Source organism: Dendrobates tinctorius, unplaced genomic scaffold (genome assembly GCF_039654945.1).
Source record: "Dendrobates tinctorius isolate UK_male_01 unplaced genomic scaffold, ASM3965494v1 ptg000056l, whole genome shotgun sequence".
Taxonomy (NCBI): Eukaryota; Metazoa; Chordata; class Amphibia; order Anura; family Dendrobatidae; genus Dendrobates; species Dendrobates tinctorius.
This window is the reverse complement of record NW_027361724.1, coordinates 6,294,354-6,308,756: the sequence shown is the minus strand read 5'-3', so window position 1 is coordinate 6,308,756 and position 14,403 is coordinate 6,294,354. Positions and strand designations below refer to the sequence as shown.

The window sequence follows — 14,403 nt, the reverse complement described above, 5'->3', positions numbered from 1 at the left end:
CTGTAACATCAAAGGACATAATTGTAAAATAATACCATAGGTTTACAATTTAAAAAAATTACTTGAATGAAGTAATCTGTGAAAAAAGACTTGTTCAACTAAATAACCACACTCCCACCTACATATAATTTACAGACCATTACAAACCATCCAGAACATCATGTGCTTATCGTAGTCCTCAGCACTACCTCCATAAAAGAATATTATGAAAAGTACAGAAAATCAATTCATGCATAAATCAAGAGTTTACCCTGCAATTAGTGATCACAAATAAAGTTATATCTCAGTATGAGCACATTAAACAGTATGGTATAGATTAAAATTGTTTAAGTACGTAAGTATATAAAAAGATTAAAAAGTTAAGACAAAAAAGAAAGAAAATAAATTGTTGAACTGATTTTTTTAATTACAATAAATGTATTTGTTTAGGATTGTGAAATCAAAGAAGAAGGCAAAAAGCATTTCCTCATTCTTTACAATGTCCATTTGGATCAGGCTGGTGGAGTAGATTTCCAAGCTGCCAATGCAAAATCTAGTGCACATCTCAAAGTTAAAGGTAATGTATTGCAATAACTAAAATACACTGATTTAGAATTGAAAAATAATATCCAAAGAGGTTTGTAAATCATATATGGTATAAAAAAAATCGAACTCACTACATGTATGAAATCGCTCTGATTCCGCTCTACTGATGGCTGGCAGTATATCATTCATGAGAAAAAGAAAAATAGGAGTTGACACTTATGAAGTAATTAAGATATGATTTTCTTTATTAGTATTCCATTAAAAAGTTACTTTGCTGTCGTCGCGGACTCCTCTGACGTGTTTCCAGCATTGTCCACGCCCTTACTCATAAGATCAGGTCTATGACAATTCCATAAAAACACATCAGAGGGGTCCGCCAGGACAGCAAAGTAACTTTTTAATAGAGTACTAATAAGGAATATCGTATTTTGTATTTTAATTACATCAGAAGTGCTAAATCATATATGATATTATTTTTGCTATTCTATTGTAGGTATATAGTATACAAAACGTATAGAAAAAACTAAAGCTAATTGCTCTGAAAATGTTGCATTATTATTGATACCATGGATGCTTATCTAATAAGTTGTTATGAAAGATGATAGTTACAAAGAAAGATTTGCTGTGTTGGCATGTTAACTGCTGATTGTGAGAGCATTATCGTTACAATTTTGGAAACTGCCTAGTGATTGATGGACAGGAGCAGATAAGTTAACCAGGTGCCACCTGTTTCAGTCCAATAGCAAGTTTGCTATTTTAGAAGGGATATGCCATATGTAGAAAAAAGACATATGGTTGATTGGTGGGCAGACAGATGCTACAGAACATACTGTATACTGCTGACTTTGCTCAATGTAAGGAAACACCGTATGCAAATTGTAGTAGGTCCCACCTCCTAGTAGCTGCTGGTGGTCACAGTCAGTGTAGACTTTAAATAGTTTCAGTGCAGCACTCAGCATCCTGAAGGGAAGCCGCAATGGAAATTGGAGGGTAAGGGGCCTGTGCTGTCCTGTGGAGGAGGATTTTAATGGAAAATGTCTTCTTCTATTGGAAAAGCCCGTGTAATTGGCCTGCTAAGGCCCTTGAAGGATGTGACTGTAACAGCTGGGGAAACGGCTACCTTTGAGTGTGAGCTTTCTTACGAAGGGATCCCCGTAGAGTGGTTCCTTAATGGACAAAAGCTGGAACCGAGTGATAAGGTAAGGAAAGCTTTAACAATTTGTATATGCATAAAAAATATAAATATATGTCCACTTTCTAACTCACTACATATATATATATATATATACGTAGTGACAAGTTTTTGCTTAATCATATACCACAAATTTATATTAGCTAAATGAATGTAGTAAAAATAAAATGAATAAGCAAGAGTAACTGAAGTATTAGCACTATGTACATTTTACAGTTTTATTTATTCTACAAAACTTATATTAAAAATATTACAATATTTTTAATAATTTGGTTGAGATTCCATCCATGATAAGGAATGCATAGCAAAATACCTTCCTTGATTAGTTTTTCATTCACTTGATAACCGTAGTAAAGTATTGTGCTTATATGGGAATTAGTCGGCTTAAAATTCCATTTCAGGCAATTGACAGCATAACTTTGTGTCCAGATTTGCTGTCCAAGTGCTCTCTCGGATGCTATTTTTATCCCAGCTTCAAGTGCTCCTTTTACATGTCAAGATACCAGAGCCTTAAGTAATTGAAAAAACATTAGTCTATCCTGACTGCTTTAGTTAGCAGCTATAAAAATAATGCTCAAACAAGACACTTTACTTCGTAAAATATCATTTCATAAAAATTTGGCAGTGGAGGCCGTGTATAAAATATTTAATATTACACATTTTGACATTTTAACTCGTATTTTTTATTATTAACACTGTAATTATTATCATTATTATTTAATAGCTCTTTGTTGTTATTACTATTATTTAAATATTTTGCTTACACCATTTTCAATAAAGTACTTTTGTGTAGAAAGTTGGAAAAATGTCACTGTATTTGTTTGAGATAATACTATTGTGTGCAGAATAGCTTATGAAAAGTTGCATAAAATAATACATGTATTAGTTTTTTTACCAGTTTTATATCATTTTACTTTTATCTCAAAATTCACAATTTAAAAACTATACAGCACGTTACTTTTTACTCAATACAATTTAGTTATTTGGATTGGTTGATAATTCACAGACATAAAATATATGGTTAAATACTTGTTGAAAATTGTGTGAGCTTATTTTTACTGTCAGCTCATTGAAGTTGAGTTGTTTTTTTAATATGAAAAAAATGTTTGTATTGGTAGATTGTCACTCGTGCTGAAGGAAAAGTTCACACTATCACGCTCAGGGATGTGCAGTTGCCAGATGCTGGAGAAATAACACTCACTGCAAAAGACTTCAAGACACAGGCCAGCTTGAATGTGAAAGGTATAGTAGTAGCAATCAATGTTTCTTTTCCCGATGGTAGCACAAAGAGCACTTGTTAACCAATTTTCAAACCTTGTAGAACCTCCAGTTGAATTTACCAAACCCCTTGAGGACCAAACAGTAGAAGAGGAAGCCACTGCCATCCTTGAGTGTGAGCTGTCCAGGGAAAATGCTGAGGTTAAATGGTTTAAGAATGGTCAAGAAATCCACAAGACGAAGAAATATGACATTATTGCTGATGGCAGAGTCAGAAGACTTATCATTCATGGTTGCACAATGGATGACGCACGGACATATACCTGTGATGCAAAGGAATTCAAGACATCTGCATTCTTGAATGTAGAGCGTAAGTTTCCGTACTTAAACACAAGTTTAGGTTTATTTATATAATAAGTGACGTGCATGTGTTTTAAGCTCAGGGTATATTAATATTTTAGTTACCTCCTTGCTTGCCAAAGTTTGAAAACACATGCAGAATTATAAAAAAAATGTTTTAATTGCCCAAATTATACTCTTTTTACACAGCTCCATTTGTGGAATTCACCAAACCCCTTACTGACCTTGAAGTTAAAGAGAAAGAAACTGCTCGTTTCGAGTGTGAAATTTCACGTGAAAGTGCCACGGTACCTTCTATTACTTTATTATTTATGTTTACGTGGTGTGTTCATTGCCAGAAATGAAATTTATTCCGTTTTTTAATCCTGACACTAACTGTAACTTTTTAACCCTAAAGGCCCGTTGGTTCAAAGACGGAATTGAAATTCGAAAGGGCAAGAAATATGATATCATTTCTAAAGGAGTGACTCGTGCCTTAGTTGTGAGCAAATGCATATTTGATGATGAAGCTGAGTATGTCTGTGAATCAAAAATGGCAAGAACCTCTGGACTACTTACAGTCATTGGTAAGCAAAAACTATACACCATAATCATTCAAAACAATATTAACATGAAACATGCTATGCATCATTGGCCTGCTTCATCCAAATTCACTCTTGTGTTTTGTGTATTTTCTATGAATTTTCAGAGGAAGAAGCAGTTTTTACCAAAAATCTCCCCAATATTGAATCATGTGAATCAGATTCTGTCAAACTTGTTTGTGAGGTCTCAAAGGCCAGCGCTGATGTCACCTGGTTCAAAGGAGATACTGAGATACCAGATGGTGGAAGATATGAGCATATTGCTGAAGGCAGAAAGAGAATTTTGATCATTAATAGTATCAACTTGGATGATGCTGGAGAATACAACTGTAGATTGCCAAGTTCCCAAACAACAGGAAAACTTGGAATAAAAGGTAATGAATATGAATGAATATGATCTTTTTTAATGTGAAATAAAATGTGTTCTCATTAATAACACATCATGTAATAATTAATCTAATTTTCTTCATCTTTAAAGAACTTGCTGCTGAGTTCATTTCCAGACCACAGAACGTTGAGGTACTAGAAGGAGATAAAGCAGAATTTGTCTGCTCAGTTTCAAAAGAAGCTTTTGAAGTCCAATGGGTTAAGAGTGATGTGGTCCTTGAATCTGGGGATAAGTATGACATCACTTCTGATGGCAAGAGGAGAATTCTTGTTGTTAAGAATGCAGTGCCAAAAGAAGATGACGGAGTCTATGCTGTCATGATTGGACAATCCAGAGCACCAGCAGAACTGACAGTCATTGGTAAGTTCTAAGATATCTATAAAATCTATTTTCCTATAGGTAATCTCTTGGCAAAACATTTAATTTTATCAAACATTCTACTTATGATCATCTTTGAAATCCTAAAAATAAAATCTGAATGGTATGCTTTAGCTATTTGTTATAATTTATCAGACTAGAATAGATATGCCATTTAGAGATAAACAAAAAAATTGACATCTGGTCCAATACTTTGTTGCAGCTGTACTTCACATCGGTGGCTGGCATCTCCTGGGCATCCTGGTTGGTTCCTAGACCCCACAATGTCATGCTGTTATGGCTTGATGCATGCTTGATGATGTTGCCTAAGGCCAAGTGAAGTAGTGTCTCATAAGCAACACTGCTTCCCAAGAGATGAATGCCAGTCACAGAAGCGAAGTATGGTTGCAGCAAGGGACCAAATCAGAGATCGAAACTGACTACAGCTAATTTTTCTGCCCATCTCTAATTGCAATATATATATGTATATATTCAGTCAAATATTGTTAGTTATGAAGCCACGGTGACTTACCGTAGAATATATTGTTTTGCAGAGAGACTTAGGATTGTCACTCCTGTTAAGGACCAACAAGCTAAAGAAGGACAAGAACTTGTCTTTAACTGTGAAGTCAACACTGAAGGGGCCAAAGCCAAATGGTTCAAAAATGAAGAAACAATATTTGATAGTCCCAAATATGTGATGGTACACAAAGATTTAGTTTATACTCTTAGAATAAGAGATGCTCAACTAGATGACCAAGCCACTTACACTGTACAACTGAGTAACCACAGAGGTGAACAAGCAAAGTCTTCTGGAGCTTTAACTGTTTCAGGTAAGTAGCTATTGAGCATTTTTTTCAATAATTCTTCCCCTATATTGGATTGCAATGAGTTAAGTGATTTTTCATCTCATATTTCAGAAGAGGATTTGAGGATTGTTGAACCTATTGAAGATATTGAGACAATGGAGAAAAAATCAGTCACTTTCTGCTGCAAAGTCAATCGTCCAAATGCAACAGTCATGTGGATGAAGAATGGCCAGGAAGTTGTTTTGGACAGAAGAGTTTTGTACAAAGTTGACAAATTCAAACATTCTCTGATTATCAAAGACTGTGGCTTTGTCGATGAAGGTGAATACACTGTCATTGCTGGACAAGACAGGGCAGTAGCAGAGCTTTTGATCACAGAAGCCCCAGCAGATTTTGTACAGCAACTACAAGACCAAACTGTTATTGAATTTGAGGATGCAGTCTTCACTTGCCAGCTCTCTAAGGAGAAAGCAGCAGTGAAATGGTACAGGAATGGTCGTGAACTTAGAGGAAACAAGAAGTAAGAGCATTGTGCATTTTATTATTTTTATAATGTATATAGAGTTTTACGTGTTGTACCTTTTATTTAGATATTTACATTCTTTCTAAGATACCAATTTGAAAAAGATGGAAGCCTCCATAGACTTATCATTAAAGACTGCAGACCAGAAGACGAATGTGAATATTCATGTGGAATTGATGAGAGGAAAACCAGAGCTAGACTTTTTGTTGAAGGTACAATTTTAACAATTTTTAATCCATTATTTCTCAAAAAAATTAAAAGGTCTAATATCCACATTGAATTTCTCTTTGGAACTGTAAATTTTTCCTTATTTTTATTTAGAAATTCCAATTGAGATTATTAGGCCACCACTTGATGTCTTTGAAGCACCAGGCTCAGATGTCATTTTTGAGGTTGAGCTAAACAAGGACAGAGTTGAAGTAAAATGGTTGAGAAATAACATGATCATCGTCCAAGGAGACAAGCATCAAATGATGAGCGAAGGAAAAATACACAGAATGCAAGTCTGTGAAATCAGACCTCGTGATCAGGGTGAATATAGATTTATTGCCAAAGATAAAGAAGCAAGAGCAAAACTCGAGTTAGCAGGTACAGTCCTATTTAACATACTATGATACCTATGAATTAAAGTTTTTAAACTTTAAAACTAGAGATAACTTTATGCATTTACCACATTATTTCATCAACAGCTGTACCAAAGATCAAAACAGCAGACCAGAACATTGTGATTGATGCTGGAAAGCCACTTACAATGTCTGTACCATATGATGCCTATCCAAAAGCAGAAGCTGAATGGCGTAGAGGAGATGTGACTTTGCCCGATACATATGTTGATACAACGGCAAATGCCACAAGCTTCAGAATCCCTGAAACAAAGAAAGCTGATAAAGGACACTATACAATCATAATACAAAATAAACATGGCAAGGCAGAGGCACATATTAATTTAGATGTAATTGGTAAGTTTTGTTTATATGCCGCCAGGATCTTTAAAATTAAATTTTTTTCAATTAAGCATTTAATAACAAAAAACCTAACGTAATTTTTTTCAGATGTTCCTGGACCTGTTAGAAATCTTGAAGTTATTGACACCTATGATGGAGAAGTCAGTCTGGCATGGGAAGAACCACAGAGTGACGGCGGCAGTAAAATCACTGGCTATATTGTTGAAAGAAGAGACATTAAGCGTAAGACTTGGGTTCTTGTCACCGACCATGCAGATAGCTGTGAGTACACAGTTACTGGACTCCAGAAGGGCGGAGTGGAATATCTCTTCCGTGTCAGTGCCAAGAACAGAGTAGGTGCTGGAGAACCTGTAGAAACAGATAAACCTGTTGAAGCCAAGAGCAAGTTTGGTAAGCACTAAACAACAATTGTGCAAGACAGATAATTCCCATTATGCTATAGATTAGAATAGCTATCATATAAATTAATATGTTTTATAGATGTTCCAGGACCTCCTTTGAATGTAGATGTTTGTGATGTCAATCGCTTTGGTGCATCACTGACCTGGGAACCACCAGAGTACGATGGTGGATCTGAAATAACAGCATACATCATTGAACTGCGCGACAGGGCTTCAATCAAATGGGACGCTGCCTTGATTACCAAACCAGATGAACTTGGAGCTACTCTTAATGATGTTGTGGAGAACAAGGAGTACATATTTAGAGTGAGAGCTGAAAATCAAGCTGGCATTGGCAAACCAAGTGCAGCAACACATGCTGTGAAGATCAGGGATCCCATTGGTATGCCCTGCTAGTGTAACATTACTAACGGAAATGTTAGAGGTTCTAGATAACTAAAAAATATGTCATTTTTTTATTATAGAAAAACCAAGTCCTCCTATCAACCTTACCTATTCTAATCAAACCAAGGAATCTGTTCAGCTTACATGGGAACCTCCTCTACAGGATGGAGGAAGCCCAGTATTAGGCTATATTATTGAAAGATGTGAAGAAGGTACAGACAAGTGGATTCGTTGTAACGTGAGACTTGCACCTGATCTCACATACAAGGTATGTTTAAAAACATTTTCTACATTCAAGTTGGGATTTAGATTTAGCCATGTTTCATGAATATTAGAATTTTACAGTTTATATAACCTGATTGATTATTCATATTAGGTGAATGGATTGAAGGCCGGGACTAAGTATTTCTATAGAGTCTCTGCAGAGAATGCTGCTGGAATATCAGATCCTACTGAAAGCCTAGGACCACTTACCGCAGATGATCCTCACTGTAAGTATATCAAGTGCTTTCCAAAATATTGAATTTAAATATAGATATTTGCAAATAAATGTACTCACATGTTAAATGTCTCATTTCATATTTTAGCACCTCCTACCATGGATTTAAGTGCCTTCAAAAATGGGCTTGAAGTAATTGTGCCTGAACCTCTTAAAATACACGTTCCGATCACTGGTTACCCAACTCCTACTGCAGTATGGTCAGTAAATGGCACAGTCTTGGAAAGCAATGAACGTGTTAAGATAGACACATCTGCAACCTTTGCAGAGCTTGTCATTTCTCCAAGTGAGCGCCCTGACAAAGGAATTTATACATTAGAGCTTCAAAATACTGTGACATCGATCTCTGGAGAAATTGATGTTAATGTTATTGGTAAGTGCTGATAGAATTTATTTTTTTTCTCTACTAACAATCTTGAGGAATTTTTTTCTTATTAATTCATTGTTCTGAAAATTTTCATAGCTCGTCCAAGTGCTCCAAAAGAGCTTAAGGTTGGGGAACTCACAAGAAGCACTGTTAATCTGTCCTGGGAAGCACCTGAGAATGATGGAGGCAGTCCATTGACTGGATATCTTATAGAGAAACGAGAAGTCAGCAAGAAGACTTGGGCAAGGGTAAGTAATGAGCTAAAATTCATTTTGTAGGGATTTAACTGCTAATCACCAAGTGATCAAAAGGTAATAGCAATGTGTGAATAAATTACACTTTACACACTTTTAGAATTAATACAGTGGAACTATGCTGATAATACTTTACCCTCCAAGGGTTTTATCAGTGCCACATATTTAGCAGAACCTTTTGCTATCAGCTCATTTTTGGGATGGCTTCATTCTTAAATAAAGCCAGACTTACAAGTTACAGCAACGGGCCATGTGCTTCATCTGTACTCGCCACAAATTTATGCTACTTCATCTTAAACCATATGATGTTTTGCAAGCTGGTTTTCATACTCATAGCATAATACCACACCAGACAAAAGTTTTGTTTACCCAGGTAGAAGTTTATATGAAATATATTTTTAAAAGCAACATTTTTATTATTCACTATTAACCATTAAACATGTTCTCGTGTTAAACATTTTGTGTACCAGGGTCCATTTAAATACAAATTGATTTTTTGATGGTTTTGTTCTTTCGTAGGTCCAAGACAATGTCCTTGACCAGGAGTTCACCATTTCTGACCTTAGTCAAGGCAGAGAATATCTGTTCCGCGTTTCAGCTTGCAATAAGTGTGGCCCAGGAGAACCTGCATACATTGATGAGCCAGTGAACATGTCTGCACCAGCAAGTAAGTTAATATTTTCATTATATTTTTGGAAAATTAACATTTTTTTAAAACTCAGACTGAGCAATATTGTTCAATATACTACTTAACAAAGTATTCTAATTCTATTTCCATCACAGCCGTTCCTGACCCACCTGAAAATGTTAAGTGGAGAGATCCAACTTCAAAAGGAATATTCCTAACATGGGAACCACCTAAGTATGATGGCGGTTCACGCCTCAAGGGTTATCTGGTAGAAAAATGCCAACGTGGAACTGACAAATGGGAAATTTGTGGTGACGCTGTTTTGGAAACTAAGTAAGTGTGATTTTGATTTGGAGGAAAAATCTTTGTTTTCAGAAGAATGACAGAAATGTAATTATTTTCTCTTTGTAACCTGGAAATTGTACATTTTTTACAGATTCCAAGTGGACAATCTCACTGAAGGTCAATGGTACGCATACCGTGTAAAAGCACTCAATAGACTTGGTGCTAGTAAACCAAGCAAGCCGACAGATGATATCCTTGCTACAGATCCTAAAGGTATATAATATTTTGGAATTGCTTATATTAGAATTATAATTTATGATTCAAAATTATTTTATAAAATAATTACAAATGTGTGCTAGCGCATAATTCCCAAAATATAAAGTATACTTCTAACATACTCTACCTCTTTATTAACACAGAGGCACCTGAAATTTTCTTGGATGTTAAACTTATTGCTGGCATAACAGTGAAGGCTGGAACCAAAATTGAATTGCCAGCTACAATTACTGGCAAACCAGAACCTAAGGTTTCATGGAACAAAGCTGACTCACTGTTGAGAGTGGACAAGCGAGTTACTATTGAGTCCAAACCAGGACATTCAACAGTTGTCATCACAGAGAGCACAAGAAGCGATTCTGGAACATACATCATAGAAGCAGTAAACACATCTGGCAGAGCTACCGCAGTTGTTGAAGTGAATGTTTTAGGTATAAATTTGTTGTTTTTTCACTTTTTGTTTAATTTAAAATACTTTAAAATTCAAATAAAGATGTAGAATATCTATGCTTTTCAGATCAACATTTTCTTTACTTGTGCTATTTACATTATATTAATACATATTCTATATGCACAGATAAACCTGGACCTCCAGCTGCATTTGATATTTCTGAGATTACAAATGAATCTTGTGTACTGACCTGGAACCCTCCACGAGATGATGGAGGTTCAAGAATTACCAACTACATTCTGGAACAAAAAGCAGGAGATAGTGAAATCTGGAATAAACTATCATCAACTATTAAAGAAACTCGATTTAAGGCAGCAAAACTTACTGCTCTTAAGGAATACATCTTCAGAGTCAGTGCTGAAAATATGTATGGTATTGGAGAGCCTGTACAATCTCTCTCCATGACTGCAAAATACTCATTCGGTAAGAGAATACCTGCTTACTGTGTCCATGAAATTGCAAAAATTTAGTTGGTGGAGTCAATAGGAAATAGCAATTTTTCATATTGATTCTGCCTTACAGATCCACCTGGACAACCAACTCGTCTTGAACCTTCTGACATTACAAAAGACTCAGTGACTTTGTCCTGGAATGAACCAGATGAAGATGGAGGAAGCCCAATAACTGGATATTGGGTTGAAAGACTTGATCCTGATTCTGGAAAATGGGTCAGATGCAACAAAACTCCAGTCAAAGATCCAACATACAGGTATGCAAGCCATACCAATATGGTAATGGCCATGCTAATATTAATAAATATATCTGTAAATAACAATATATCAGTACAGTGGAAAACATTAACTTTTTTCTATAATCAACAGAGTTAAAGGTCTTACAAACAAAAAGAAATATCAGTTCCGAGTTTTGGCAGAAAATCTTGCTGGTCCTGGAAAACCAAGTAGAGAGACTGAGCCTATCTTAATAAAAGATCCAATTGGTATGTTTCATCTTTATATATGAAACAAAGCCAGTTTTGCATTATTTTTTATTGAAAATAGCATTATTATAAATGTATATTATTTTTATTTTAATGTAGATCCTCCATGGCCTCCCGGCAAACCAATGGTCAAAGATGTTGCTAAAACATCTGCCTTCTTGAACTGGTTGAAACCAGAACATGATGGTGGTGCCAAGATAGATTCCTATGTTATTGAGCTCTTGAAAACTGGAACTGATGAATGGGTTAGAGTGGCCGATGGTATTCCATCTACCGAACACTTTTTGAAAGGCCTCATGGAAAAACAGGAGTACTCATTTAGAGTAAAAGCTGTAAACAAGGCCGGAGAAAGTGAGCCTAGTGAACCAAGTGACCCAGTACTCTGCAAAGAGAGACTTAGTAAGTTGTGTCCACTTCTGGTCTAAAATAATATATCATTCTGTATATAAAAAAGTACCCAATTTTTCCAATTATAACAAGCTAAGCTTTGTAAAAGTCAAGTTTACATCTTAGTTATGCACATAGCAAGCTACTCATACACTGTGATGTATTGTTCTTTAGTAACTTTTGTGCTAATGATGTAATTTATTTGTATCTATTAGATCCTCCTTCTCCACCTCGTTTTCTTGAGGTTATTAATATAGGTAAGAATGTAGCAGATCTTAAATGGACTGTTCCAGAAAGAGATGGAGGTTCTCCAATTACAAACTACATTGTTGAAAAGAGAGATGTTAGACGCAAAGGCTGGCAGACAGTAGACACCACCATAAAGGACATCAAATGTTCTGTGACCCCACTTTCTGAAGGTTCCTTGTATGTCTTCCGAGTAGCCGCTGAGAATGCAGTAGGACAGAGTGACTATTGTGAACTGGAAGACTCTGTGTTGGCCAAAGATACATTTAGTAAGTTATCTTTTATTAATACTGAATTACAAACAAAAAAATAGTATCTAAATTTATTTTGTAAGCTACTATTGTATATACTGTACATATCATACCCATTTTCATGTCAGTTTCTTTAACACTTGTTTTATATTTTCAGCTACACCTGGACCACCTTATGCTTTAACAGTGGTTGATATAACAAAGAGACATGTTGAATTGAAATGGGAAGCACCGAAAAATGATGGAGGAAGGCCCATACAGAGGTAGGCCACACAAAATAACAGAAATTTAGACTATATTATGTAGTGTTTATCTGTAGCAGTATATTTAAACATGTATATATATTTTTTAAACAGATATGTTATTGAAAAGAAAGAGAAAATGGCCACACGCTGGGTAAAAGCTGGAAGGACATCTGGGCCAGACTGTCAGTTCAGGGTAACAGATGTTATTGAAGGCACAGAAGTTCAGTTCCAGGTGCGTGCTGAAAATGAAGCTGGTGTTGGCCACCCAAGTGAACCTACAGATATGTTGGCAATTGAAGACCCAACAAGTAAGTTAAAGAGTAAGACCCAAATAGTTAAAAGTAACATATTACATTAGAACTTAAAAATGATCTTAAATCATTGAAATTGTTTTAGGTCCTCCATCACCTCCTCTTGAGTTACATGTAACTGATGCAAGCAGAAACCACATCTCTATTGCTTGGAAGGCTCCAGAGAAAAATGGTGGCAGCCCAATTATTGGATATCACATTGAGGCATGCCCAGCAGGCACTGAGAAGTGGATGAGAATCAATTCACGACCAGTTAAAGAACTGAAGTACAAAGCTGAAGAAGGCATTATTCCCGATAAAGAATATATCCTCCGTGTTAGAGCTGTCAATGCAGTTGGTGCTAGTGATCCATCAGAAATTTCAGAGAATGTGTTTGCTAAGGATCCTGACTGTAAGTTTATCGTTCAGGTTGCACTGTATATTGTTAAATACAGAAATTAAATTGAAAATGCTATAGTAAATTATATGTATATTTTTTCTTACAGGTAACCCAACAATTGAGCTAAAAACCCAAGACATTATTGTTGTAGAAGGAGAAAAACTAACTATCCCTGTGCCATTCAGAGCTGTTCCAGTACCAACTGTTAGTTGGCATAAAGATGGCAAAGAAATTAAAATTGCAGACAGGGTATCATCAAAGAGTGACCACACAACTGCCTCTCTAGATGTTGCTAATGTTGTACATGCAGATGCTGGAGTCTATACTGTCACACTGGAAAACAAGATAGGATCAACTACTGGATCTATTAATGTTAAAGTAATAGGTAAATATTGCAAATTTTGAGGAAAGGACTGATTAGTTATATCAAAAAGTGACATTTTTTCACTGTATATGTTTATATTTTAAAGGTTTGCCTGGCCAATGTAAGGACATAAAAGCTACCGATGTTACTAAAAATACTTGCAAAGTTTCTTGGGAGCCACCTGAATCTGATGGTGGAACCCCAATATTGCATTATGTTTTGGAGCGCAGAGAAGCTGGACGTAGAACTTACACTCCAGTGATGTCAGGAGAAAACAAACTAACATGGAATATTAAAGATCTGATACCCAATGGAGAATACTATTTCAGAGTCAAGGCTGTAAATAAAATTGGAGGTGGGGAATATCTTGAACTCAGAAACCCCATAATTGCAGAGGATGCAAAACGTAAGTTCTGCAGATTGCTACAGATCACAATGTATTCATAGATTCGCCCTTGTAAAATGTTTTGATTGTTGTTTTTTAATACTCTCGTACAGAACGACCAGATCCACCTTTAGATCTTGATACCCATAATCCTACTTCAAAATCTATTACTTTGACATGGAAACCACCGCAGTATGATGGTGGATGCAAGATTATGGGATATGTCATCGAAAAGATTCCCAAAGGTGGTGAAAAATGGGAACGATGCAATGACTCTCTTGTCCCCGTACTCACCTACACTGTAAAAGGTCTGGAAGATGGAAAAGAGTATCAATATCGTGTACGTGCAGAAAATGCTGCAGGAGTTAGTGAACCTTCCCGTGTCACCCCAGGAATTAAAGCTGTGGATCCAATGGGTAAGCAAAATGCATTTGC

The 14,403-nt window shown here is 35.9% G+C and overlaps 1 protein-coding gene across 1 annotated transcript in view; it reads left to right on the top strand.

The window, feature by feature from the left end:
* Positions 1-14,403, top strand: part of TTN (titin) — a 295,687-nt gene that overhangs the window by 199,468 nt on the left and 81,816 nt on the right. The window contains exons 236-269 of the mRNA XM_073577613.1: positions 430-556; positions 1,582-1,724; positions 2,836-2,959; positions 3,039-3,305; positions 3,485-3,582; positions 3,693-3,861; positions 3,984-4,250; positions 4,355-4,624; positions 5,176-5,454; positions 5,542-5,950; positions 6,041-6,165; positions 6,275-6,541; positions 6,643-6,912; positions 7,006-7,308; positions 7,399-7,701; positions 7,784-7,971; positions 8,080-8,194; positions 8,291-8,575; positions 8,666-8,817; positions 9,343-9,490; positions 9,607-9,784; positions 9,888-10,009; positions 10,156-10,443; positions 10,590-10,886; positions 10,986-11,172; positions 11,285-11,400; positions 11,500-11,799; positions 12,003-12,302; positions 12,442-12,547; positions 12,641-12,837; positions 12,926-13,231; positions 13,326-13,604; positions 13,690-13,989; positions 14,082-14,384. Coding sequence (XP_073433714.1) covers positions 430-556; positions 1,582-1,724; positions 2,836-2,959; positions 3,039-3,305; positions 3,485-3,582; positions 3,693-3,861; positions 3,984-4,250; positions 4,355-4,624; positions 5,176-5,454; positions 5,542-5,950; positions 6,041-6,165; positions 6,275-6,541; positions 6,643-6,912; positions 7,006-7,308; positions 7,399-7,701; positions 7,784-7,971; positions 8,080-8,194; positions 8,291-8,575; positions 8,666-8,817; positions 9,343-9,490; positions 9,607-9,784; positions 9,888-10,009; positions 10,156-10,443; positions 10,590-10,886; positions 10,986-11,172; positions 11,285-11,400; positions 11,500-11,799; positions 12,003-12,302; positions 12,442-12,547; positions 12,641-12,837; positions 12,926-13,231; positions 13,326-13,604; positions 13,690-13,989; positions 14,082-14,384 — 7,588 coding nt within the window. The remainder of the gene's footprint in view (positions 1-429; positions 557-1,581; positions 1,725-2,835; positions 2,960-3,038; positions 3,306-3,484; positions 3,583-3,692; positions 3,862-3,983; positions 4,251-4,354; positions 4,625-5,175; positions 5,455-5,541; positions 5,951-6,040; positions 6,166-6,274; positions 6,542-6,642; positions 6,913-7,005; positions 7,309-7,398; positions 7,702-7,783; positions 7,972-8,079; positions 8,195-8,290; positions 8,576-8,665; positions 8,818-9,342; positions 9,491-9,606; positions 9,785-9,887; positions 10,010-10,155; positions 10,444-10,589; positions 10,887-10,985; positions 11,173-11,284; positions 11,401-11,499; positions 11,800-12,002; positions 12,303-12,441; positions 12,548-12,640; positions 12,838-12,925; positions 13,232-13,325; positions 13,605-13,689; positions 13,990-14,081; positions 14,385-14,403) is intronic.